Genomic DNA, 26,941 nt, shown 5'->3' on the forward strand with positions numbered 1-26,941 from the left:
CCACGGCACTGTCGACGTTCATTTAGGACTTCAAAGGCTTAATGCAGGTCCAACGGCATTCGCAGTAATGCATAAAGTCATTAACTTGGGGAGTTGTTGGGACAGTGAGGGTGTAGCGGAGATGTCTTCTGCCTGCCGGGGTACATGAGAAGGCGACATACACAGCTACATACACAGCTACATACTCTCCTCTTTCTTTATCTGCTGTTTCTCTCTCTGTCCCTCTCTCACGCCCCCTCCCTCTCTAACTTCTCTCGCTATCTCTCTCGCGCTCAGCCAGAATGTCAACATCACCTTTGCGATAGAGCAACATTGCCACCTAGTGGTGCGTTGCAGCAACAGCCTCTTTGTCACCACAAATTGGAGAGTTGCAGAGGAAGTCCATGTTGTGTTATCCATGCATTATTCTGCTCTGAATTATGCATCAGCCCTTTACCAACTGTACATTTTCCCCAGAGTGACCCATATCTTACACAAGCAGTGCTCATTCTTCATCCGATGTGCGTCTGCATTACGCTGGAGGGGATTGAGTGCGTCCACAGCGCCATGGATCTCCTCCTGATCGTAAAGCCATTCTATTAGCCCTCAGCAGGGTGATAGAGAGAGACGAGCAGGGTGTATTCCCTGCTCGCTCCTCTCGTACCTGGAGATTGTTAGTCAGCCGCATACTGAGCTGGCTGGGGCAGCACTGGACGGAGCCTGGAGATAGGAGAATGGAGGTTTCATGTGTAGCCTTGCTTCAGCTGGGTCTGAGACGGTCTGTAATGTGGCCCAGGCTCACTAGCAAAGACTCCCAGCCCAAGAAAAAGGCTTCAGATTTCAGAGGAGTAACTCAATAAAGTTGGTTATGTTATTGTATGAACTTTTGCAAAGATATTTGCCCTTTCTTCCACTTCCTCCCTCACTTTGCCGTCCGCTCTGTGTGATATTTCACAGCACAAATGATTTGATGTGCCTAATGACACACAAAAATCTAAGCAAAATTGTAGATTTCATGGATCAGCAAAGGTTATTTTTGCCGCTCCTCCCAACACAATTACACACACATCTGTCTCTCTCTTTCTTTATCTCTCTTTCTTTCTCTCTCTCTTTCTCACACACACACTCACACAATCAAACATATACACACTTAATTAAACAAATGCATGACAAATGCAAATGCATAACAAAGCTGGCCTTGTTGACCTGGTGCCTACCCAAGCCTCGAGGGGTGGTTGATGAGAGAGACATGTGAGTTGTTGGGCTCGACTCAGGGTCAAAGCCAGTCAGCTCGGTTCAGTCACGCCATGATGCAGCAGACCAGCCAGGCAGTTTGACTCACTGCTGGACTACTGTTAGAGACACGCAGCTGCCCCAGCCATGCCCTCAGCCGCTTTCAAACAAATGACTGCCCCCTACAAACACACCGTCAAGCAGCCAGCCAGACAGCCACACCAGGAGGGCCAGGGTTGGGCCAGGTCAGGGCAGATGGAGACAGCAGGGCAAGGGGCCCAGCTACTGAGCAGCACAGCACTCTCCCCCCTGTGCCCAGTGGTTCAGAGATGATGGGATGTGATGTGTGAGGCACCCAGTGGCGTTCAGAAGAAGCCCGCTCAGAAGACAGCCTGGACTGAAATTCCTGTCTGACTGGCTGGTTGGCTGGTTGGTACTGTATGACAGCAACAGAGCCCTGTGGCACGTCTGTCATCCCTGCTTTACAACACGACCCTGAGTGAGGAGAGAAGGCGGCCAGGCAGGCGGGCAGACAGACGATGCAATACTTGACCACGTCACCCAGCCAGGCTTCCAGGGGTGACACCAGGCAGCCATTAGTGACGGGGCCGTGACAAGGCTGGCGTGAGGCGTTGTTGTTTAGACAAAGGGAACAGAGCTTCATGGTGGATGTAAGCGGTAGCGTTGGCCTGTCACTCTGGCTCTGTCAGGCTGTGAGTCAGAGCGGGGCACAGAGACGCTCCTCCTGTCACCCTGCTGAGGTCGTCACGAAGGGAAGTTCACACCAGGACACCTCGCGTGACAACAGCCCTCTTAGTCTCCGTATGACTAACACCCTCCTCGTCATCTCTCAGCAAATGTTCAGTCCTGTTTAGATAAGTCGTGAGCTGGAGGACATGCACTGCGAAACGTAACAACCCGTCAGAGTAGGCAAGAGCGCACTTGCAAACAGAAGAGATTTGTTTGTCTCTTACAACTGTATGATGTTGTTGTGTTCCATCAAATCTTCATTTGGTTTGAGGTTTGCAGAGTTATGTAGTGCTAGGGTGTCGCGTTGGGGCTTGTCTCGGTGTGTTTATAGTTTATAGCAGAGCAAACTATGCTGTTGACTGCATTACATCTGCTCTGCTGACATCTGCTGGTGATAAGCTGGTAATCTGCTAGTGATCCCACCGTTTATGGAGGCAAAGCCACATCCCAATCACCCAGATTATCTTCCACTAGCTCCGTCTGTCGCTATGATTTCATTTTGCTCCCGAGCTGAAACTCTCAAATTCTGTCTTTTGCATACACATGCAGATCCACATCCCACTCATGCACACACACACACACACGCACGGAGACACAAACCTTCTCTCCTATCACACACACACACACGCACACACATACACACACACAGAGTCTCGCTCACAAACACACACATTCTCTCTCTCTCTCTCTCTCTCTCTCTCTCTCTCTCTCTCTCTCTCTCTCTCTCACACACACACACACACATGGCGTACTCTCTCGCTCTGCTGTTTATGCCCATGCTTCTCCTCCCTCATCCGCCTATGTAGCTTAATGGAGCTAGCGATGCGTGGGGAGCCCATATTAGAGCTGCCTTGATTTTGTTTGATACTCAGTAAATATGTTCCACATCAGACGTACAGTATTAGCATATGTGTGGAGCTGGGTTGAGCGTCTGGCTGTGCCTGCAGCGGTGACGTCTGCCCCTCCAGGCGTTAGCCCCAGAGGCAGCCTCCTGGAGAGCAGAGCCTACCGAGGGGAGAGAGGTATTAGGAGGAACCGGTGAGGTGTGACTGTGGCAGGATGAGGTGTGGTACAGAAGAATGGCTCTTTTCTCTACCGGCAGAGAGGCCAGGCTGGGTTCCCCTCCACTGCTCCCCCTGGGACAGCAGCGGCAGAGGCAGGGTAACCTTCATAAACAGGCACAGAGGGAGGGCAGCAAGAAACACAGTGACAGAGGAAAGGAAGCGGCAATGAGAGAAATGAAGTGACGACTCGGCGGGATGCAGGGAGAGGGACAGAAAGAGAGAGCAAAGGAGAGAGAAATGGAGAGACAGAATCCCTCTGGCCTCTGTGTTTGTCAGCTTTAGGGAGTGCAAGTAAACAGTAGACCGAGCTTGAAAGGTAATACAAGTTATTGAGAATAATGGAGTACGCGGTGTTGAATGCAGACTGGCAGGACAAGGCCGGTTGCAGGGTAGTTGTGTAGGCGAGTGGCTGGGCTGGGTGGCTCAGCAGGATCCAGGGTGTGCTGAGAGGTAGGGATCAGCAGGGACACAGTGGGTGGAGCAGGGGCTGGCGTGGCTGGTGGTCTGTTGGGCCGGCTGACGTCTCTGTCTCCTCCTCTCTCCCGGCAGTTCATGGCATCAAGTGGACTTGCAGCAACGGGAACAGCAGCTCTGGCTTCTCAGTGGAGCAGCTGGTGCAGCAGATTCTGGACAGCCACCAAACCAAGCCACCTCCCCGGACTCACAACTGCCTCTGCACAGGCACCCTGGGTAAGGGTTAGGGGAGGGGCACAGGGGGCAGACAGAGGGGCAGACAGAGGGACAGACAGAGGGACAGCCAGGGCCACAGAGAGACAGACTAGGGAACAAGGAGGCAGGGAGACAGGCGGGCACTGGGAGCCAAACGGAGACAAACTAGGGACAGTGTGTGTATGGACGAGGTCATTCCACTGTGTCAAACTCAGAGTGAATGTGCACAGTTCAGAGTTAACTTGATGCAGCTGTTAAATGTTGACGGTTCAAACCGAATGATTATGAATATAAATCCAACTGCCTCAGCACATTGAAGAGTCATCAGAATTAGGAAATGACCCTAACTGGATACTCACTGATGGTCTCCCATGAGGATGTAGGGCTCTTCTCAAGTATATGTGCATGTCTAATTAGCTGTGGTGACAATGCCTTTTCCAGTTCTCAATAGATTTATACTAAATTGAGTTTAAGGCTGCGTGAAATGAACTCTGAAACCCCCTCCCTTTCTCTTTGTCACCATCCAGGCGCAGGGAGCAGCGTGCATCACAAGTGCAACAGCGCCAAACACCGCATCATCTCCCCCAAGGTGGACCCCCGCTCCGGGGGCTACGGCAGCAACCACTCTGAGGTCCAGAACAACGACGTGTCGGAGGGCAAGACAGAGCACAGCAGCCATGGAGGGGGCAAGAGCTCTGGGGGAGGAGGAACGGGAGGGGGCAGCGCCCGGGAGAAACGCAACGGCAAGGTCCACAAGCCCGTGCTGCTCCACCAGAACAGCACCGAGGTCTCCTCCACCAACCAGGTGGAGGTCCCCGACACCACACAGAACTCCCCGGTGTCCATCAGCAGCGGGCTGAACAGCGACCCAGACATGGCCGACAGCCCCGTGGTGACCGGCATGGGCCATGTGGCCTCTGTCATGTCCAGCCTGTCCCAGAGCGTCTTCATGTCGGAGGTGACCGGAGACCCCGTGTACAGCATGTCTCCCACCGGGGGGCCCAACGCCCACCTCATGGGCCCTGACCCAGCCTCCCAGGGCATGGTGCTGTCTGTCACCTCCGACAGCCACAAGTTTGCCTTCCCTGGCGGGGGGGCCGGGGACGGCGGGGCTGCGGGGGGAGCCGACGGCCTGGCCATGCTGTCTGCAGCCGGGGTGTCCGAGGAGCTGGTCCTCTCCAGCAGCCTGGACTCTGGAGCCATCAAGATCCCCGAGACCAGCATGAACTTTGACCCGGACTGCTTCCTGAACAACCCCAAGCAGGGCCAAACCTACGGGGGCAGCGGGATGAAGAGCGAGGGCGGCTCCTCGTCGGCCTCCTCTTGCTCCGGGGGAGGCGGCAGCACCAACGGCAGCCTCCGCTCGCCCCCCATGTCTGACAACAGCTACGGCTTCAACTCCGCCCTGGTGAAGAACATCAAGACGGAGGACACGTCCTTTGAGCAGCAGCTGGCCAAGGAGAGCGGCTACCAGGTTGGGGCGGTGGTGAGCTGTGGAGGTGGAGTGTCTGTGTCCTCCGGGGCTGGCCCAGCACAGGGCTCCCTCTCCCTGACCCCCGCAGGCTCCCTGCTGCCCTCTGGAGGAGGCCTGAGCCCCAGCACCACCCTGGAGCAGATGGACTTCAGTGCCATCGATGCCAAGCAGGACTACTCGGCCAGTGCTGCCTCTGTGGCCTACGGTCAGGCCATGTCCAGCCCTCACCTGAGCCACCAGAGCCGCTCACCCAGCTTCTTCCTCCAGGACACCTCTCAGGCCGGCCAGGCCCAGCAAGGGAGGCCCGGCCTGGGCCAGAAGACCCACATGATGGAGCACAACTCCCACGACTCTGGAGCCTACCTGGGTCTGCAGGTGGTAAAGACTGACTCCCCTGGCAGCAATGGCCACCTCCACCACCACCACCAGAGCCACCAGGGCCAGCACAGGCCCAACTGTAATGGGGGGTCTCCCACAGAGGGGCCCGGGGCGGCTGGCTCTCTCCAGCTGCTGCAGTACCAGGGGGGCTTCCCTGGTCTGGGGCCCGAGCATGAGGAGGTAGTGGGTCTGGAGCAGCCAGGCAGCGTGGGCTCAGGCCAGGCTGGAGTCAATGAGAACGGGGCAGATGGTCTACTCAAGCCTGGCGATCACATGCAGGCCTGTGGCGGGGGCAACGGAGAGGGAGGGGGGACGGAGCACTACCTTCAGCAGGCCTCTGACGGCGGGGGAGGAGGGGGAGGAGGCGGGGAAGGAGTGTCCCTACGCAACGGAAACAGCGGCAACGATGGCTCTGGGCGCTCCCAGCAACAGCTGCAGCCCCTCCTGCAGGGGCCAGGCATGGTGCAGGGCCTCTACAATACCGTGGGAGCCCAACAGGGCCTGGCTGGGCCGGGCAACAACGGGGGGACGGGAGGAGGAGGCATGGAGATCAGCCTGGACCACTTTGACATCTCCTTTGGAAACCAGTTCTCTGACCTCATCAACGACTTCATCTCGGTGGACGGCAGTGGGGCCAGCATGGCGGCGGGCGGAGCCCTCTACGCCCACCAGCTGGTGGCATCACACGGCTCTGACGGCCAGGCTGCAGCTAGCGGTGCCCCCCAGCAGGGCCAGGAGGATGGCGGGCCCCGGGGGTCTGGGTATTGTCCCTCTGAGCTATGTCTGCAGCCCTGCTGCAGCCCCCAGTCCATGGGCGGAGGGGCTGGAGGGCCCGGTGGAGAGCCAGGCTCGCTGGCCTACATGCATGTGGCCGAGGTGGTTTCTGCTGCCGTGGCCCAGGGAGCGCTGGGCATGCTACAGGCCACAGGCAGGCTCTTCATGGTCACTGACTACTCCCCTGAATGGTCCTACCCTGAGGTGAACTTCTACACTGATATTTGGATAGATTGTTGCAGTTGTGGATCGTTTTGTGTATTTCACACTTATATGCTTATATACACTCACTTGTATATTTCTTATACATTGCTCACAAAAAAGCTTTTTTGTGTGTTTCTTTATATACTGTGTATAAACCAAAATCACGTTTGTCTTATTGTAATTGCATCAACTAGCCACTTGAGGGCAGCTCAAGAATTATATTACCTACACCCATACCACCATACACAGTTTAAGAGGTTACTGCTCTTGTATCACTTACCAACCACCAGATGGCAGCCCTGGCTTGACCAATGAGAAACATTATTGTCTATTATTGTAATTACCAGTAGTCACCACTAGATGGCAGCAAGATACTAAACAATCTGGAGAAATCAAGCAGTATAAATGAAGATTCAATCAGGCTCTCCCTAGAGACGTGACTTTGTGTGTGTTTGTTTTGTGTTCCAGGGTGGGGTTAAGGTGCTCATCACTGGCCCGTGGCAGGAGGCCAGTTCTAACTACAGCTGCCTGTTTGACCAGATCTCTGTCCCTGCCTCTCTCATCCAGCCTGGGGTGCTGCGCTGCTACTGCCCAGGTGAGACAGGCTCATAGCAGGACAGAGCTGGCCCACTAGCAGTCTCACTGTTTCTTCTGAGATTCAGAACATGCTTTCCAAACCTCAGGTAGAAGTATCATTTTACACTGTATGCTGTAGTTCTCATACGTACAATGCATTCTAAATCAAACCCATGCACACAGAGGTTTAATACAAATGTATGCACAACCCATCAGTTTGTTTTGAGTCCCGACCTGGCAAACACAACACAATGCCCAGATAGAGGTGATCAACATGGGAGAGTATCGTGAGGGTTAAAGGGAGTAGTTTAGATAGGGACTGGATCAGCTCCCACATCTCTACAGGCCATGCAGTGATGCTGCCTGTGGTGTGACTGTGTGTCTTCTCCTCCACAGCTCATGACACAGGGCTGGTGACACTGCAGGTTGCAGCCAGTAGCCAGATCATCTCCAACTCTGTGGTGTTTGAATACAAGGCCCGTGCCCTGCCTTCACTGCCCTCATCCCAACACGACTGGCTTTCACTGGACGGTACGGCTACCTTTCTCCTCGTTCTCTCCATCTCTCTCTCTGTTTGTCTGTTGATGCCTGTGTTGGTCTCTGTCTCTCTTCCTCTCTCTCTTCATTGCTCTCGCCCCTGTGGCTGGTTGGGAGAGGGTTTGTGTTGCCACCAAAGAGACCAGAGGACCTCTGACATGCCTGATGCTCATCTCATGGGGATGAACCAGTAGTAGTTTCAGTTTGATCTCCTTGCAGAGCACGAGGCTCCACGCTGTGTCCTCCAGTACATATCTCCTCAGGATACAGCCGTGTCAAAAAGGGATCTGATTCAGACACGTTTGGATCAATAACTGGAGTGAATCATCTTGATTCAGAGTTTTTAGCTCATACTGCATTAGACAGTGAAAGTCTAAAGAAAGAGAGAAAGGAGAGAGAAATTGCATACGGTTCTACTGAGCATTGCATGCTCTTAGGTATTGAACATGGGGGTTAGTAGGAAACTATGACAGTGTTCCACAGCTGCTAAGGACATCCAGATGAAGGGAGCCATCCAAAACCAAGGAAATATGGACATTGAATTACTGTGGATCCTAGTGAAATATTGGCATAGACATTCATAAGGGGGAAGATGGGTGCCTATCTCTTTGTTTTTGTAATCTGTCACGTGTGCCAGTACTATAAATGTGTGTGTGTGTGTGTGTGTGTGCACGCGCATGTGGAGTTGAGGGACCGTTGCTGCAGTGTGCGAGCATTGACAGAATAAAGTAGGGCAGTGGCGAGGGGAGGAGTGGTGTGGGCTGACGGGACAGCTGCATTGCAGACGGCCCTGGAGGGAGTGGGAGAGAGAAGCAGGCGCCGCCGGCACCCAGGCAGGCCGAGCGGGACCTGGCAGTAGATCCCTCCGCCATTCATCCTCTGCTCCGCCGTGCTGCCTCTCTCCTCGCCCCGACAGCCCATTCATAGAAGCTAGTTAGGAGGGGCTGCCTCACACTCTCCTTCCACAAAGCAGAGGAGGAATGTCAGCATATTGCCTTACCTTAACACATCCCCCACTCCCTATTTGCCTCTCTCCACTGCTGTGGTCTGTGGTATTATCAATATAGTCAGGTTTTATATAGAAGTGTTCATTTACTGAGCCTTTTTTCCTTCATTGTGGCTCTAGGAGATAGGGAGTGTACAAAGGCTTGGGATTCAGTCGGCAGACAGATGCATACAGAACTGGGATAGCTGACCAAATAAGTAAAACAGGGGTCCATGCCTCAGCCTGTTTACCTGGATAATAGGTCAGCGCTCCTACTAGGTGCTTAGTCTCTAATGATAAGTGTGTTGATGATTAAAGATGTTTTTTTAAATAATCTTGACTCATACATATTTTTATTAGGTCAAGAGACACTTGAAAATATATAAGACACACACAAATAAATATAGATATATAATGCAAAGAAAATATCACTTTGATATTTGATTGTGTAACTATATATTCTGAGTGGTATGTCTGGGAGAATTGTGAGATACCATGTCACTGGAGGACAATGATTCTACAATAGATGTAGTCTTGTACATCACTCAAATATGGGAGGGAGTCAGGTGGCTGAGCGGTTAGAGCTATGGGCTAGTAATCTGAAGGTTGGCTGTTCAATTCCCGGCCGGTGCACATGACTTGTGTCCTTGGGCAAGGCACTTCACCCTACTTGCCTCGGGGAGAATGTCCCTGTACTTACTGTAAGTCGCTCTGGATAAGAGCGTCTGCTAAATGACTAAATGTAAATGTAAATATCTGGACTGTGCATAAATTTTTTATATTCATTTATAGAGCCAGATATGTCTACTATATGTATGTATCATTGAACATTATGAAACATCTAGTTGATAGTTGGAATAAGTTATTGTCGCCTCGACACTTTAAATTTAAGGGACTTGTTTTGGTTAAGGAGATCGAGCAGTTTTCAGCACCACAGTACACAGGACAGCGACATTAACGCTCGCTTTGTAAAAACTGCTCAGACTAAGCAAGTCTTTCCACCTGAACGCATGTAGATTCCGATGTATTGACTAAAACGAAGCATGTGTCAAGACGACTGGCGTGTAACAACCGATCTCATGAACGAATGACCAACGTGGGCTTGAGACAAAGCTAACAAGACAAACTGCCAGCAGGCATGAATACAACTGCACGTGCCAGTTAAAGCCTTATGCCATCAATCCGTGCGTGTAATTCGCACATAAACTGACCACATGCTATAACACTTTGGTAACGTGATTCTGTATCAAGCTGCAGTGCTGTACCACTGCTTGAATGGTTTCGCTCTCCCAATTCATTCTAGGACTGTGCTATGATGTGCTAATGGCACAGCTATCTGCCTGCCTTGATTTGTCATAATGCAGAGTGGGGGAAGGGGCGCCTTTCCTCTGCAGCACTGCAGGTACGGAGCCATGGGCAGGACAGAAAAGACAGAGAGCTAATGCTATCGAACTGTCCTCGGACCCCTGGTCTCTTATTACGCAGAGAGAGGTTGGGTTCTCGTGCCCCCAACAGATAAACCAGAGCAACCCAGCTCTCTTCCTCATGAATGTTGGTCTGTCGTAGCTACCAGTAGCTACAGTAGCTACCAGCGTGACAAAACTGAAGACGTTACAATGCAGTGTGACGGTGGGCGTGTTTTGATTAAAAAAATACTACCTCGGACAGGGAAATTATTTGTAAAATAATCACTTGCATAGTTTTCATACACAGGAGTCATCATTTAGCCTACTAAGACTCCATGGACAGCTGGCATACTCACTTTCAAGCACAATGAGCCGATGTAAACATCAGTATGCGTCGAGTATTTTTCCATTATTGTGAAATCCCACCTTTGCACAAAATAGTTACTCCCACCTGAGTTCGATGTTGGTGAGCAAATGTAATTTAAAAATGAAAGCGCAAATTATTAATAGTAATGAGAACGCCAATGGGGCGCGAGCTTTTAAAAGCAAGACTGCTGGAGGGGAAACTAGGGCGTCTGTTTACCTGCGGCACGTGCGCACGACGACTACTAGCACCGATCTTTTTATTTTACTGCAGGCTAGTGGGGGACTGTTGAGCAGCGCAGGAGGGGAAGGAGGGGGTAGGATAAAGAAGTGAAGGGGAGGGGGCTATGATAGGAAGAGTAGTGAGCGGTCTTTATCTGTCTCTTCCCTCACGTCGCTCTTCTACTTTGTTCCATTGTTGATGAGTGCTGTATGGACATTCCACACCAAGGATAACCGTTTGTTTCACAAAACCATTCACTCTCAAGAACTGGAAAACTGTGCATATGAGTGAAATGCAGCATGTTTGGACTTTGGTCACAATGCCAGTGAATTACATATTTTCCTAGAGACAAGAGAAACAGTTGCCTTCAGTGGGACTCCAATGGAAACTGAAGTAGAAGGTTGGATGTGTTAAGCTAAATCTTTGTGTGGTTGTTTTTTTGAATCTGTATCTCTGTGTTATGTGTGTCTCAGTAAAAGTTAAGTTAAATACTTAGCTTTCCAAGGCTTTAGACAGAATGGTTTTCTATGTGATGTGCTGTTAATGAGTGTTATTGTAGCCTATTCAGCTGTGTCTGACTTGATTTTTAAATGTTCTGTCCATATTTATTTTGTGTAGGCTTTAGAGTTGGCGTGGTAGCAAACTAACTTCAAGGCCTGTAATATCTCCAATCGATCTGTAATAGACAACATTTCAATATTGTATATTTTATCCAAACTGTCCCATGATTTTGCTGCCCTGTCAAAGACTTAGGTTGTAGGACACAACAGGCTTCCACAGCCTTCTATTTGAGAAATGGGACTCACAAAGCCACAACTATTATGCAGCGTAAATGTCCTTACTCATAGAGCTTGCGAGACAGCATGTGCATTTATACTTTAGCTACAATGCCGACTCAGTGTGATTCCTCTGGAGTGATGCTTTCACGTGTAAGCTGCCATGACTTTCAGCGTTCATTCTTCTCTTAATCATCCCTGTTTGTTAACTTATAAAATTGAAGAAATTAGCTTTTTGGGGGAAGGGTAATTAGGTATAGCTCGCAGCAATTTTTTGCACTCCTGCAAGTTAACACATCACCATTTCCTGTCTATTCTCGCTGTTGATCACTGGTCTTAAAAGTCTAGCGCATTACAAATGACTGACTGGGCAAGGGGTGTCGCATCATGTTGTTTTCATAGTATTGACTTAAATTACATTTTCTTGTTCGTGTTGCCGTTGTCATTGACAGCACCTTTGTCTCCTGGGTTGTTCTCATAACTAAATTGTAGCAGCACGTGTGAGAGGTTTACATTGAAAGAGTTTAAATTATGTAAGGGAAGGTTTGTTGAGAAATAGAACACATTCAAAATTAGCCGACTGTAGCGCGCTTGTTTTCAGCACCACATGAGCAGTAACATGAGCGCTAGCGCTAGAAGCCGACAAGTCACATTGTCACTTTTCGGCCGGTCTCGAGAGGTAACTTGCCACTATTCTATTGATTAACAGCCTGGCTAAACGAAACATCCCATTACTGCAAAATCTAGTTCTCTACCTGTTGCTTCTGAACATGCCATAGTAGCTTACATTTGTAGCTTACATAGCTAGCTACACCTTAACTGAAACACCTTAACAAAACCGTTATTCTTTCTATACCCGACTGAGGTCAGATGACAAAACAAATTCACTATTGAGACTTCTATGATGATACTTGCATAGAGCCAGTGTTAACTGAATCTGTCTCTCGTCTCTCTCTCTCTCTCTCTCGTCTCTCTCTCTCTATCTCTCTCTCTCTCTCTCTCTCTCTCTCTCTCTCTCTCTCCTGTTACTCTATGTCTACAATATTACATTATATTATTTACAGTTTAACCAAAGCGACAGCTATTATTTGCAATAATTTACTTGCGCCACAGAACACAGCGGAGACTTGAGGAGGTGATTTGCTAAGTTTATTCCATATGCAAGCTCATGGTCATTCAAAGGGCTAGTGCTACAGTGTATTATACATCTAGATGGGTTGAGAGTGGGCCAATCCAGTGGAGTGGAAATGTTTACCTGAGAATGATGGCCTACCCCAGGGCAGAGTATAGAGATGGGAATCTACTGAAGGAGGAAATGGCTCTTTAGTGGAAATGGCTCATTTGTGGCTTCTCTCCATTCCTCCCCTTAAGCTTTACAGGCAATTTAGGATGACCCAGTTCAAGACTTCAGACATAATCAACTTTACAGTTTTTGTACAGAAGTTTCAACATTTCTGAAAACTTTTGGGAACTAATGAAGGGAATCTTGCTCTTTAACTTTGCTAATACAGTTTTCAAGATAACATATTAACTGTATTGTATTAAGAGGAACATGGTGAAGGCTCAAGTATCCGTGATTTCTTATTTTCCCCCCCATTCGGAGGTCTTCATTCCAGGGGTCATATTTATGGTAACAGTGTCATGCCTGATGGGCATACAGTCCTATGAACATGTTTATTCAAATGGTTTTGTTGTTCTTTTAATGGAGAGCTTAGACAAGATCCTCTCCCTGCAGCCCCTCTGTGATTCATCAGATAGATACATCGTCTGAATGATCTCCACTCATCTCCCTGATACTCGCATCCACCCAAATGCCTGAAGCTAGATTCACACTGCAGTTCTCAAGCTCAGTACGAAGTTAATGAGCCATTTGATCTATTTGTCAGTTGAGAACGTCTCAAATCCAACTGGCCCATTTTCCAATCGAGGGATGTTCTATGCCGAAGGTAAGCACCATGTCCTGGCAGTGAGAGACAGGCATGGTGTTGTCTCCTGTTGACTCCTTAGCAGTAATCCTCAATTGAAAGAGATCTCTGGAAAGCTGGATAGTTGCCAGTAGGTCACAGGCACGCTAGCTTGGCTGGCCTGTTTTTGACCTTGGCAGGATGGGCTGCTGATAGGCCCAGTCCAGGTGAGCTTTCGATCAGCCTCTACAGTGTAAATACTAGAGGGGGTTGCTGGTTTGGGATATTTATGTAGATCTGGAAACTTTCAACGGTCTGGTTTAGAAGCACCTGTTGCTGTAGTAAAACATCTCACTGGAATCCTACACAGGGAAGCTCTGACTCATGATGTTTTTTTTAATTATTATTCATCGGTTCTTTTATGTTTTATAGTACAATCTAGCAAAGGGATGTGTTTGAACTGAAGCTGTGTTGAGATTATCCACTCACTCAGACATGAGGACATACTGATCATATGGTGAAGCATTTGCCAATGTAATTATTTCAAGCAACCACATCAATAAACAGCCAGTCTCTGTGCTACAGTAGATATAACTGAGTTATATGCAGAGTTGTTTTCCCTTTTAGGAACATATACCATTGTAGGATAGACTATTCTGCATTGATAACAGTCCTCTTACAACCCTAATGTGGGTGCAGGGATCAGCAAGGAAAATAGTAGAAAGACAAACCAAGCTGGTCATTATGCCATTGGAAACTTGGCCTTTGATTAACAGACTGCTAGGTCCCAGCTGTGAGAACTGCTGCCAGATGGCTTAGCCTGTTCCTCTGCATGGCCACAAATACCAGCTCCCGTCAGTCAGGCACACACGCACACACACACACACACAGAGGGAGGCAGGAACACAGTCTCACTAGTAAATGTGGGGGTTTGCGAGCTGTGTGAAGATAATGAGGTCCAGCTCTGAGGGGGACTGGCAAGAACAGAGCCACAGGTTCACAACTGCATATTAAAGGTGTTCCCTTCTCCTCTGGGAAATACTGGGGGGTTCAAATATGTGCAATAGGATTACATGTGAACAGTGAGCGGTTAAAGTCCAACCTTTAGAGGGCTAAACTTTTTATTCCCCGAGAACATAGAAAGTGTCCGGGTATTAAATGTCACAGCCCTCTGTTATTCTACTTCTGACATGGCATAAATTGTTACCCAAGCACCCTCTTCATACCCTGTCATGAGTTGTCTGGGTCCATAATGCTCCAGCTTGATGGCACCACTGTGAGTAGACACTGTACAACAGAATAGGCCAAGCAAAGCATGGCTTTATATCATCCAGTAGGGAGAACAGGGAGAGACTTGAGAACATCAGGTGTCCAATAGCATATTGTGGTAGAGCCATAGATAAGGGAGTAGAATATTCATCATGAATGATTAACTGGTCTCTGGTGGCCTTTCGTATGCCTGTACTCAATACTACTACATCATAAATAGAAAGCTAATTAACTGCAAGTAAGTGCTTGATAAGCTACTTGTAATACCTGGTCGACTCCATCGCAGTTGCCTAATGCATTTAGAAAGGTTGAATATGAAACAGGGGGATGTGTGCAAGTGTGTATGTGCGAGTCATCACCCCCATAGCTATAGCAGAGTAGTGTTTGTCTGTGGTGAAACAGCTCTTTCCCTGTCGTCTCTACTTACAGCGAAGACAGAGAGCTGTCCTTCACTGCTCACTGACCCGTCTCGAACGCTGTCGCTGGCTACTCACACCAACCAGCCCTCCTCTATTTAGGACTGTGTGTTGAAAGCAACCAACAAACACAAAGTTGTGCGCAGTGTCTGCATTCACGACTCCAGCAGGCTGTAGACAAGCAGCAGCAGAGTGATGGCTGCCTGTTAGGTTTCTCTCTGGTTCACAAGCGAGAGCAGTTGGAGGAGACCGCTTTCCCAAGAGTGAACACGCAGAGATGACACATAGACGTGACAGATCATACTGGGCCCGACGGTGACACTTCGGCCCCCGACTCCAGACCCATCACCATGGACTGTGACTCGTCCGGCCCCCGGTGAGTCACGACCACAGAGAAGCCACGGCTGGAGCAAGTCCGACAGGCTGCACCTGCTCCTGATTCCCAAGTTGTGGTGTGACTGGCTTGTGCTGGCTCAGTAGGCTCACTATTGAGAGCTTGATTATGGAGGTTCCTGCTATCATACGCATGCTTCTTACTCGACAGTGTGCGTGAGAAACAGTAAATACTTCACTCTCTTCTCAGTGGGAAGATGCATGTTACACACTCCTCCCAAGCTCCTTATGGTGGAAGGCTGGCATATGAGCAAGTATAGAATTGGAGTTCCATTTCCATGGGCGTGAGAGGGTCATGTGACAGGATACATGGAATATGTAGGTCATAGCTGGTTATGTAAAACAGGGTTCCTTAACACTGATCATTTGCTTTTATGCCATTTTCCTGTCAGAATTTCTTAAAATAGTGCTGAATTTTATTATAAAATATATATTTTTTTAAACATTTGTGCCTTTCAGGAAAGTTTTTGGTCTGTATTTACCAAGTTATAAATAGACTAGACAAGAACCAACATGTAATTGATTTTCATCTCATCTTCATGTCTCAAGTAACAGCAAGGTGCTTTTTAATTAGTCGTTAAGCTACATGTATGATCTTGTCTTTAGCTGCCTTTCAAAGAAGCGTGGGTTGGCGTGTGTGTGGGTGTCACTGCCTCAGTGAGTGTGACTATGTCTGCCGCTACACACACTCAGGAAGGAGTGGGAGGACCTTGGTGATGTCACAGTGTTGTTGTGGTTCTGTTTGGCTGCACTCTCTCTTTGTCCCCTCCCTCAAGTTCGGCTGGCCCTCCCTCCCCTCCCCCTCCCTCTGCAGTGTACGTGCATCGCATTCAGAGAAGCAAGGCAGCAGGTGGAAATGACATCATCTGCACTGCAGCACACTGCAGCACTGGGTCTGAACAAAGACATGTCAGCCACTAAGTACTGCTGCCCCCGCCGTCTCTCTCTCTCTCTCTCTCTCTCTCTCTCTCTCTCTCTCTCTCTCTCTCTCTCTCTCTCTCTCTCTCTCTCTCTCTCCCTCTGTGTCTCTCTCCCTCTCCTTCCCCAGCAGTCAGAAAGTGAGAAATGTTGAGGGAGCATAACCCAGTGCCTGGACAGACTGCAGGACTGTGACCTACAGTACCTCCACCCCACCCCCTCCTCCGTCCCTCTCCCCACCCCCGGCTCAGGCTGACGCTCCCGGGGAGCCCTCCACATCACCTCTCCCTCTCTGACTCACCGCAGGTAGAGGTGAAGATGGAGCCCGCTGGGGAGGAGGAATGGACTGCAGAGGGAACAGACAAAGGCTGCCTCTGTTTCTAGTTTGACAGAGAGGGCTGGTGGCAGGGCACACACTCCAGAGGGCGTTATATACTCGGAAGGAGTTTGGGAATGTATGATAAACGCTGCCTTCCGAGTCTATTATTTTTGTGGACCGTGATGTCATAGATTTCCTGGCCATTGACAGTGTGGTTTCAGTTTCAATTACCTGACCTCTTTTACATTGGCGAACAGTGAACCCAACTGTGACATTAGCTCTCCGGAGAGCGGAGACCTATGACTGCCAAGATACTGCACCGCGCAACAGTAAATGTCACCGAGTCCTGCTGAGAAGACCTCCCCCTTAGAGAGCTCTTAGTTCCTCATCTACAGCATCAGCACTGATAGCAGGGAGGATACCTAACTCTTCTACAGCATGGTAATGGAGAGTTATGTACATCTCATCTTTTTTTTTTTTTTTTCGTTTTTCGCTGGTCCACCTCTTTCCATTCATCAAGCAGCCAATGCTGCGGGAGGGAAGTGCACACACACAGGCATGCTCCTGTCGCCTAGTTACCGCTCGGCAGCAGGTTGCCACAGAAACGGCCTCACAGTAGCTAAATGAGGAATGCTAATGCAGTCCTCTACACTCCCTGCTGCAGTGGACTGTGTATGCCCATCCCACTGTGTGTTAGTGTGTGTGTGTGTGTGTGTGTGTGTGTTCGTGTGTGTGTGTGTTTGTGTGTGATCTTCTTTGGTTTTGGTCTAGATCTAGTATCTGAGCTCAAGCCATATGCTCTCCAACTGCAGTAAGTCAAACTGCAGCTCTTTAAGAATGTGAGAGCTTTCCACCTGGATTCATTTGATTCAATCAGACCTCAAGGCATTTCACCTGACGCTTGTGCTGTCCCAGCATAAAGAGTAATACTGCAGTTTCAAAGTTTCTGATGATGTTTTTGTAAAAAAATTGACCTCTATCCAACATGTTTGTGAATTTCAATTAAAACTTTCCTTCAAATCACCTTACATTTATGGGCAATGCATCTAGTGCGATTAACCTTGACTAGGGACACGGCAGGCTGACATTGAGGACAGTTTGTAACCTTTTTCCCCACCATGTAGACACTGTGCCGCCTGATAGTCTCCATCCATCTTGACGCATGAAAAACCTGGTTTTCAAGGACTAGGAGACCCGCAGTGGCTGATTGATTGAGGCCAGGCAGCCTCCCAGGCCTCCTGCTGTAGCCATGGCTGCCCCCGGCATGTCTTGTGGCCAGAGAGGGGTGGAGGTGGAGACCTTGGTCCTAATGGCCTGTACTTAATCAGCAGGGGAGGGCCTTCAGCGGTAGACACCTCCCAGAGAGAGGCTGATGATTCAGGGCTGGAGGAGTGGACGCTGCACAAGCCACCAACGGCTCGCCAATCAGTAGCTCCATATCACAGATGTGTGCCTGAGCTGTGATGATGGAGTACCAGGGGGCTAGAGGCATGCCTGTATGGCTGTGTGCTTGTAGCCATTAGCCGATGATTGATGGGCCTTAAAGGTTATTTTAGTAAAGGCAATTGTTGCGAGGAAGCTGGTGATTGATGTTATTGTTGTGGCTGACGTTTGGGAGATTAATACTGATTAAGCCCAGAGTTAATATATTCTCACATAGAGAGGTAAATTATCTCAGACATAAAAGCAGGATTGGTTTCCATGTGTTGGAGGTTTGCACACATATCCTGTGTTGAAGCTTCAAGACTGGATGATAAGCCAGTGTTTTGTTGGACGGTGTGTTCAGAAGATCCTTTGCTCGAGAGGTTGCCAACATCCCCAGTGTGCTGACTTGAGCTGTGCTTTGTCTTTTTGCATTGTAGACAACCAGTTCAGAATGTCCATCCTTGAGCGTCTGGAGCAGATGGAGCGGAGGATGGCAGAGATGGCCAGCCACCACCAGCAGAGCAGCGGAGGGAGCGCTGGGCCGGGAGGAGGAGCAGGAGGAGCAGGAGGAGGAGGCGGTGAAGGAGGAGGTGGAAGCACCAACACACAGTCACAGGTAGACTTCCCTGACTGAACAATATGAAACTTGACGATCAGGCTATTTAGATGGTGAGGCAAAAGGTCTCTGATATCCTCTGAAATATGGATCGTTCACAGGAGGTTTTTGCACACAACGTGTTGAAAAAACTGGAAGTAAGCTGAGATAGGAAATAATGTCCTTTTTAATGCACACTTGACAAAAAATGAACAGGTGCAAAAAGTGCTCAAGTGCTGTGACAATGTTTCTGCTTAGTCTGAAAAAATATAATGGTATACTCTGCAATATGGAAATAAACAGGACCGGACATTTCCTAATCAGATATTAACGTGCCCTGATTTTTTGCATCTGTTTGTATGTCTTGGTGTGCATGTGTGTGTGTGCATGTGTGTGTGTGTGTGTCAGTGTGTGTCGGGGCAGGCTGACAGCTCTTTTGAGAGCCGTGTGGTGGTGGTGTGTGAGAAGATGATGAACCGGGCCTGCTGGGCCAAGTCCAAACACCTCATCCACTCCAAGACTTTCCGAGGAATGACCCTCCTCCACCTGGCCGCAGGGCAGGGATACGCCACTCTCATCCAGACTCTCATCAAATGGCGGTGAGGACATGGAAGGCTTGCTTTCACCTCGAAATATGTCATGTTCAGGGCAGAGTACAGATGTCTAGGTTAAATACCTAATGTGTTCATCTATTCTTCTTCCACCAGCACCAAGCACGCTGACAGTATTGACCTGGAGCTGGAAGTGGACCCTTTAAATGTGGATCACTTCTCCTGCACCCCTCTGGTAAGACATGGAGGAATACATGAACCACAGATGCCTAAAATCCAATGGAATGTCTTTATTGAAATGGTGGGGCTGTGGTGTAAGGGCTTCCAGAAATGGCATCCCTCCGTTCATCCCCTGACCCCTGACCCTTCTGTGTGCAGATGTGGGCGTGTGCCCTGGGTCACCTGGAGGCAGCCGTGGTGCTGTACAAGTGGGACCGGCGGGCCCTGGCCATCCCCGACTCGCTGGGACGCCTGCCCCTGTCCATCGCCCGCTCCCGTGGACACACCAAGCTGGCCGAGTGTCTGGAGCAGCTGCAGAGAGAGGAGCAGCAGCCCCCCGCCCCTCTGCCCCCCACCTCCCGCATGTCCTTTTCCCCGGCCCCTGACGTCCCCACCTCAGACAGCTGGATGGTCGCCTGGGCCAGTGACGGCGTGGTGGCCCCCAGTGGGAAGAAGGGAGGTGCTGCTACCACGTCCACCTCCAGCACCACCAACCTCAACCCAGGTCAGAACCCCCCCTGGCAGAAGGAACAAGATCTTAGACCTTCTGGTAGCTAGTGACCCCTCTGAAATGTTGATCTGTCGTTCCAAATATGCTTGTAACACGGTATGTACCATTCCTGTGCAGACCTGAGGAGGCCCAGGTCGGAGCCCTCCAACTACTACAGCAGCGAGTGCCAGAGAGACCTCCCCCAGGCCAAGAAACACAAGCCCAACCCTGAACTGTTCCAGACCAGGCCAGACAAGGCCATGTCTGTCCCTCTGAGTTTGGAGCAGCAGCAGCTCCACAGGCTGTCCTCCAGCCCCAAGAGCACAGACAAGGGCCTCTCCGGAGGGGCCAGTGGTGGAGGCGCCAAGTGGAGCTCCAGGGAGAGCTTCTCCAGCGGGGCCTCGGGGAGGAAGAGTGCCGGGGCCGGGGGCAGCAGCCTGGGAAAGGAGAGGCTGGCCAGCCGTCTACGCCAGCGGGAGCAGCTAGGGATGCTTGTCATGGCTGAGAGGGAGATGGTGGACACAGAGTTGCTGTCCTACAGGGAGGATCTGGTGAACCAGGACTGCCTCACACAGATGGACGACCTGCAGGTCAGAGCCCATCCCTCAGCACACCCCAACTGGCCCGTCCACACTGTTAGTTTACCCTTCATTGGCTTTGCTTCACTCATCAGTACACGTATACTTCCCCAGAGAGACTCTTGATCTAATACTACAGCCCCAAGAAAAACAGACAGTGTCAGTCATAAGGAGTATATGTGGATAAGCAGCCACAGCAAGCCTATTGACTGGCCTGTCACTGGGGAAACAAACATGACAAGAACAGGGACAGATTGGGATTGACTGCTGGCAGCCCTCCTAAGACCCATGCCACAAAGTCCCTGATGTGTGAAATCAGCACAGTGCTAAACACACAGTCACAACACACACACTTAGGCTTGGCCTGGCTGGCTTTCTGTCGACCTCCATCTTCACATAATAAACTCCAGCCATTGATCCAGTAGCGTGGCCAAGGGAGTCGTCTGCTCATCCATCTCAGTCACAGAGCTGGGGCAGGCGGGAAAGTCAGGGGGCAGGCGAGGACCGACCGGCCCACAGCAATCACTCGGAGCCCCTTCACAGCCTTTAATATTGTGTTAATTGTTTCCCAGTAATGTGCAATAAAGCTATAATTAACTTCCAGAGAAAAAGCTGGCCAACGCGTTGAGACGAGTCCAGATGTCTAAGCTGTCTGTCCGTGTCCCCCCCCCCCCCCCCCCCCCCCCCCCCCCCCGCAGGCCAACATGATGACCCTGGCAGAGCACATCATCGAGGCCACCCCAGACAGGATCAAGAGGGAGAACTTTGTGGCTATGGACTCCGTTCCTCTGGACAGCACTGGGGTCAGCAACACCATGAGCTGGCTAGCCAATTACCTCGGTGACGTGGAGCACCTGCCCAGCATCATCCACCTACGGTAAGGCTGAATCAGGTGGCCATCTGTCTCCACAGCAAGGAGGCTCCCGAGGACTGCTACCTGCTCCTCAGCAGACAGCTAAACTGACTCCCTACCGCACAGCAAAGTACGGACCAATGTAAAACATGGCCGTAATTGAACGGCCGTCTCTTTCTCATCCCCACCCCCATACCTCCCCCAGATCTCTGTACAGTGAGCCCCTGACGCCGTCCTCTAACCCCAGCCTCAGCCCCGGCGGTTCTCCCCTGAGAGAGGGGCCTCAGGAGAGGCCTACCCTGCCCTCCCCAGCCGACTGGAGCGAGTTCATCAGCACCTCTAACAGCAAGGTGGAGCGGGACCTGGCCCAGCTGACGCTCTCCGACCCGGAGCAGAGGGAGCTGTACGAGGCTGCCCGGCTGGTCCAAACTGCCTTCCGCAAGTACAAGGTACAGGCCCAGGGCTCAGGTACCAGAACCCCCACCTACTAACCAGAGGGGAGGTGGGGGCAGTGTGTTAGGACTGCCCAGAGAACTGACTGGATTGTACATGTGGGATTGTCATTGTATACGCACTCAGAAAAGGTCAGATGTGGAGATTGATATGTCACTGGTTTCTTGGATGCTGGTGTGTGTGGTGCTGGATGATCTAAACAGCCCAAACCTGGAGTCTGTACTCTCTCGGTTATGCTCTCTCAAGTGTTCTACCATCCTTATATCTGTCTCTGTCTCTCTCCCTCCTTATTGTATAAGATAACAAATACACAGACAGACACGTACATGCGCTCACAAACACTCCAACTCAAAGTGTTCAGACCCTGTGGTTTCAGCATGGGAAAGGTGGCTTGAGCAGAGCATGGCCTTGCTTTGAGGAAACACTGCACTGCCCCCTCTACCTCACCCCCACTATGCTCTCTGTCTTCCTCCCTCTCTATCTCTGTAGTCATGTGTGTGGAGCCTGCTGCTGCCTGTCCTCATGCAGCTCTACACACTGCCCCCCTCCCCCCTCCCAACCCCTCACCTTGCTACCTCCCTCCCATGGCGAGCTTTAATGACTTTCCACGTCTCAAACTGTTCGCTGTCGTTCACAGTCATCTGTTCTGCCCCTCTGCCAGCTGATACTGGGGAGGAACCGCTCGCAGTCGGTCTCTCTCTCTCTCTTCCTCTCTCTGCCCCCCCCCCCACTCTCTTGCTCTTTCTTTCTCTCTATCTCTCTCTCTCTCCCAGACCAGAATGGAGGGTGTCCCAACCGCCCTCTCCTTCCCTGGTCCTCCTTTCCTTCTCCAGTCCTCCGGCCCACCCAGGGAGAGGACACGTGGGCTCAGGGCCAACCAGACGTCAGGGGGCCTCTTTTGCAGTACTGTAGACCACACCCTCGTCCCACCTCTGACCTCTCCTGCTCTCTATTCCCCCACAGGGACGCCCGCTCAGAGAGCAACAGGAAGTAGCTGCAGCTGTCATTCAGCGTTGTTACAAGAAGTACAAACAGGTAGGTAGTACTAACCACAGGCTAGGACAGAGAACACACGCTAGAGAATACACTCCTTACAGCACAGTAGAAGCTGGAGGATGTTTGGTCGGATTTCAAAGGCATTTGCCCTTCGAGAGGCTTTTTAGACCCAGCTAGCAATATGTCTACACCTGTTTTCCATTCACAAAATCTCACTTTTTTCTGTTTGCAAGCTAACATGGATAGCCTTGAAGGTAAATGATTTACAACTTCACCTCGGCTGCACAACACACTTGGCCCTATAGATTCCATGCATGTGTTTTCTCTCTGAAGTCCAACACCAATCTGTAGACTGTTGTGGAGCCCATCATGTGACATTCCCCCCCCTCCCCGTGTGTCTGAGTGGCTGCTCTCTGTGCTCCTCCGGCAGTATGCACTTTATAAGAAGATGACGCAGGCCGCCATCCTTATCCAGAGGAAGTTCCGCAGCTACCACGAGCAGAAGAAGTTCCAGCAGAGCAGGAGGGCGGCCGTGCTCATCCAGCAATACTACCGCAGCTACAAGGAGTTAGGCCGTCTGAAGCCCCACCGCAGAGGGCCGTCCACACTGGTGCAGCACAAACTGAGGTAGAGTCACACACACGTAGCACACACACAAACAAACTGGCAAACACATGCACACGCACTATACAGTGGCATACTGACAAACTTACGCACACTAGCGTGACGTGTTCAATTGGCACACACGCATAATACACTCACAGCAAACAGTAGCATACGGGCACAGACACTAACAGAAAGTGCCGAAACGGCCACATATAGAGTACAGACTTGCACGCAAATGGCCTCTCTGACCGTCACGTTTCCATGTTGTCTGTTGTAGAAGTAGTCTGCTCACTAAGAGACAGGACCAAGCCGCCAGGAAGATCATGAGGTTCCTTCGCCGCTGCCGCCACAGGTAAGCTCCACCTGCCACGGCTCAGTGCATCACACTTACACACACATTTACCACATGGATGCAAAATACTGAGGTCAGGAATGTTCAGGTTAGTCCCAGTTTACCACACAGCGGAAGGCCAAAGTGACAGCTTGAAATTCAGTTCGTCAGGTGCTCTGCATTCATGTAGACTGTTTCTCTCTGTGAGTGATAGGGTTGGGTGGGTGACACACACACGATTCAATACCTCAGCAACCATTTCCTTCCCCTCACTGTATTTGGCTCCCACCTCTCCTTACCCCCCACCCCCTTCTTCACAGTACCTACTGTGTGCTAATAGCTGTCTGGTATTGTTTTGCTGTTTACGCCAAGCCCCTTGATGGACCATAGACTGTTCAAGCGGGTGAGTGCAGCCTCAGCAACTCAGTTCGTGCCTTTCTCTCTCTGTCTCTGTCTCTCTCTCTCTTCTGTATGTCTCTGCCTCTCTCGGCCTCTCTCGCTCTCTTTAACAATGTAGTTATCTCTTTTTAAGACCTCACCCCTCTTCCTCCCTCCCTCCCTCCCTCCCTCCCTTGCTGTCTCTTTCGCTTTCTCTTCACCCATCTCTCCCCCTCTCTCAGCCCTAACTTCTACATCACTGTTGCTTGATGCCTGCTTGCATGAAAGGCTGCTGACTGGAGCCACAAGTGGACTGAGAATCTCAGATTCAGAGCCGAACATACATAAAATGTACTCTCTAAACTAACCACTGCTTATGAATGACGATGTCACCGCAAACACTTTAACAGGCACCTCTCTTTCTCTCCTTGGAAATGCTCCCTTGTGTTGGTTGTGTGGGCCTGAAGAGGCTGCTGTGGGGGCAGGATGGTTCCTCTCCTCTTCACGGTGTTGCATGATGATGTGGTGAGGACTCTGGGCCTTGCTCCTCTGGGCATGCTCTGGGCCTGGCCTGTTGTCTGGAGCAGCTGTCTGTCTTCTCTGTGTGTCCTGTTTCAGCCCTGCAAGACGGGCTAAGGGGGGAACTGACCCTCTTTGCTTTGGCAGGACCCAAACTGCTGGAGCCGCAGAGTGCTCAGATCTATCACTGGTCCTGGGAGGGGAGGGGTCACTGTCTTCATTACCCAAATACATTCCTGATAGGAATATACAGTTCATTAGGGAAGCTCAGCTCATATAGGCATACACAGCTATAGGCATACAGAAACTATAAAATGACTAAATGATCTTAGAAAATGTTGCCATTTTGAGTTGAATGATGTGTGATTGACTGGATATATATGTATACAACTTTCATAAGAAGACCATTCTTCAGCCATATAGTTAGTCCCCTCCATCCTACGTCCACATCTCATCGCACAGTTGTAAAATAGGTTACTGTGCTTTGAAAGCAGATGATGCAGCCAACTACTGTACCGTTATGAACGTATGCATGTTGGCTACAGTACAATAACGTTTACAGTGCCGTATGTGCTACAGTGGGATATGGGTCAAAGTGCTTTGTTAGCATGTAGGTCAGTGCACTGCAAAGCAAACAATAGGATCCCCACAATTCCTCCGGGGAGCAGAACAGACAGCAGTAATAGTTTCAGACCTCCAGGGAACACGGCATTGCTAAGCAGAGGAAGTAGAACACTGCTACCCATCAAGCCCACAGGAAGTAGCACACCGACTGGTCTCTCCCAGACAAACAAGTACTGGCTGGATCTCTTCAAAGAGTTTGGTTTCCTTTTCTTAAGTGTAGTGTAGAGACAACTAAATTAGAATTACCCCCTTTATCCAAATAAATGTATTCCCAGGAGCTTAGAACTGAATCTGATTTGTTTAGGAGCCTTGTGCAAGTTTCTTTCCTGACCTATTACATTATGAGTACTGGAGTTCAGTTAACTGTATCACTTAAAGAATGAAAAACGTGTCAAATGCACTGCAGAATCTGGACGGTTTTGTTTCTCACCCAACAACAACACCTCAAACTACGTATTACTTCATGTCATAATACAACATTGTTAGGATCAACTCAATACAGTGTATGACCCAAGGTAATAAGGTTTAAATGATGTTGACCGACCTTCAGTTCCCAAGGTCCACTCTGAACCGCTGTCCTCCTGTCCTGACTGAGGCATGAGGCTGATACACTGGAGGACAGGACTCTGACATCACGTGTGGTACGGTGTGTCTGCACATCTCTGATAAAGCTACGGTGTCTTCTCTGTGTTTCAGAGTGAAAGAATTGCAAAGGGCCAGGGAACATGAGAGCCCTCAGAAGAGCCCCCACGCCATGTGACATCACTCTCCTGACTCTTCTTTTCTTTTTCTGTTTGGACCCAAGACATTTTACAAGAGAAAAAAAATATCTATGAAAACACTGCGATTATTGTTATGATTACTACTGCAGAGCTACTGATTCTACTTCTATTATTACATGTACAACAGCATTTTTCACATATCCTTTCTTCCCTCTGACAGTTGGAGAGTGGCAGACTCCGTAGGATTCTAAACTAATGGGGAGGATGTGAAGGAGGGGAGGGGGGTTCAGAACATTTGCTTCATGGCATTTTTTGCACTTTTTCATGGATTGCTTTGTCTTTTTGGGATTATGGAGATGCTGTTGATGGCAAAGAAATAGAATGCTGGACATGACTGGAGAGGTCCCTCCTCTGGATTATATGAAGAGGAGACAGAGAAAAAGGAATCAATGCAGAAACAATAGGACTTGGCTCTAATTGTATTTCATAACTTTTTAAGTGACTAATTACTCAATTTTAAGATAACATGTACCAAATGTACCAAAAATTATTGTTAATACATTGACTCATTAGCACACATACATCCCCGTCCACTGCTAGATGAATTCATTCAATATACTGAACAACAATCTCAACAATCCTTCCTGTTCCACTGAGCTCCACCCCTGGCAGTCTGGCCATGGTGGAGCTCCATATGAATGTAGGAGGGGTATTAAGCAGAAACAGGGGAGGGTTCAAAAAAAAGCAGACTTTCTTTTCTAGGTTTGGGGTATATTATGTATGGCATGGAAGGGGGTTGAATTCAAGGAAATAACCAAATTTGGGATTTTTCTAGAAATATTATTGCTTTATCCTTTTTATATCCTTTTTTGCTTGAATATGATCTATGCTCATGTCCAATTATTGCTTACCTGTCTCTTTGGAATTCTGTCTTGTTGAAATTAATCCTGAAAAAATGCATGCCTTGAGACGAAGTCTTCGTCTTTGTGCT

The 26,941-nt window shown here is 49.8% G+C and overlaps 1 protein-coding gene across 3 annotated transcripts; it reads left to right on the forward strand.

Annotated features, from left to right (window-relative positions):
• The first annotated feature begins 5,921 nt into the window (after positions 1–5,921).
• Positions 5,922–26,044, forward strand: camta1a (calmodulin binding transcription activator 1a). Of its 3 annotated transcripts, none has more exons than XM_047040157.1 (15): positions 5,922–6,525; positions 6,994–7,120; positions 7,498–7,632; positions 18,473–18,651; positions 19,039–19,229; positions 19,338–19,416; positions 19,560–19,905; positions 20,029–20,480; positions 21,167–21,345; positions 21,527–21,770; positions 22,738–22,809; positions 23,004–23,024; positions 23,201–23,397; positions 23,654–23,728; positions 25,925–26,044. In XM_047040157.1, exons 1-15 carry the CDS (start codon positions 6,007–6,009, stop codon positions 25,986–25,988), a joined length of 2,880 nt encoding a protein of 959 aa, XP_046896113.1. In that variant the 5' UTR covers positions 5,922–6,006; the 3' UTR covers positions 25,989–26,044. The 3 variants fall into 3 exon arrangements, with proteins under 3 accessions (XP_046896113.1, XP_046896115.1, XP_046896114.1); XM_047040159.1 differs by lacking the exon at positions 23,004–23,024 and adding an exon at positions 24,080–24,110; XM_047040158.1 differs by lacking the exon at positions 23,004–23,024.
• The last annotated feature ends 897 nt before the right edge of the window (positions 26,045–26,941 follow it).

Source organism: Hypomesus transpacificus, chromosome 18, assembly GCF_021917145.1.
Source record: "Hypomesus transpacificus isolate Combined female chromosome 18, fHypTra1, whole genome shotgun sequence".
In the NCBI taxonomy this organism is placed as follows: Eukaryota; Metazoa; Chordata; class Actinopteri; order Osmeriformes; family Osmeridae; genus Hypomesus; species Hypomesus transpacificus.

Coding starts and splice junctions, on each gene's coding strand:
- camta1a (XM_047040157.1), top strand. CDS start 6,007: ATGGTGCAGGGCCTCTACAATACCGTGGGAGCCCAACAGGGCCTGGCT. Junction 21,771..22,737: donor CTGCCTTCCGCAAGTACAAG/GTACAGGCCCAG, acceptor ATTCCCCCACAG/GGACGCCCGCTCAGAGAGCA. Junction 22,810..23,003: donor GTTACAAGAAGTACAAACAG/GTAGGTAGTACT, acceptor TCTGTTTGCAAG/CTAACATGGATAGCCTTGAA.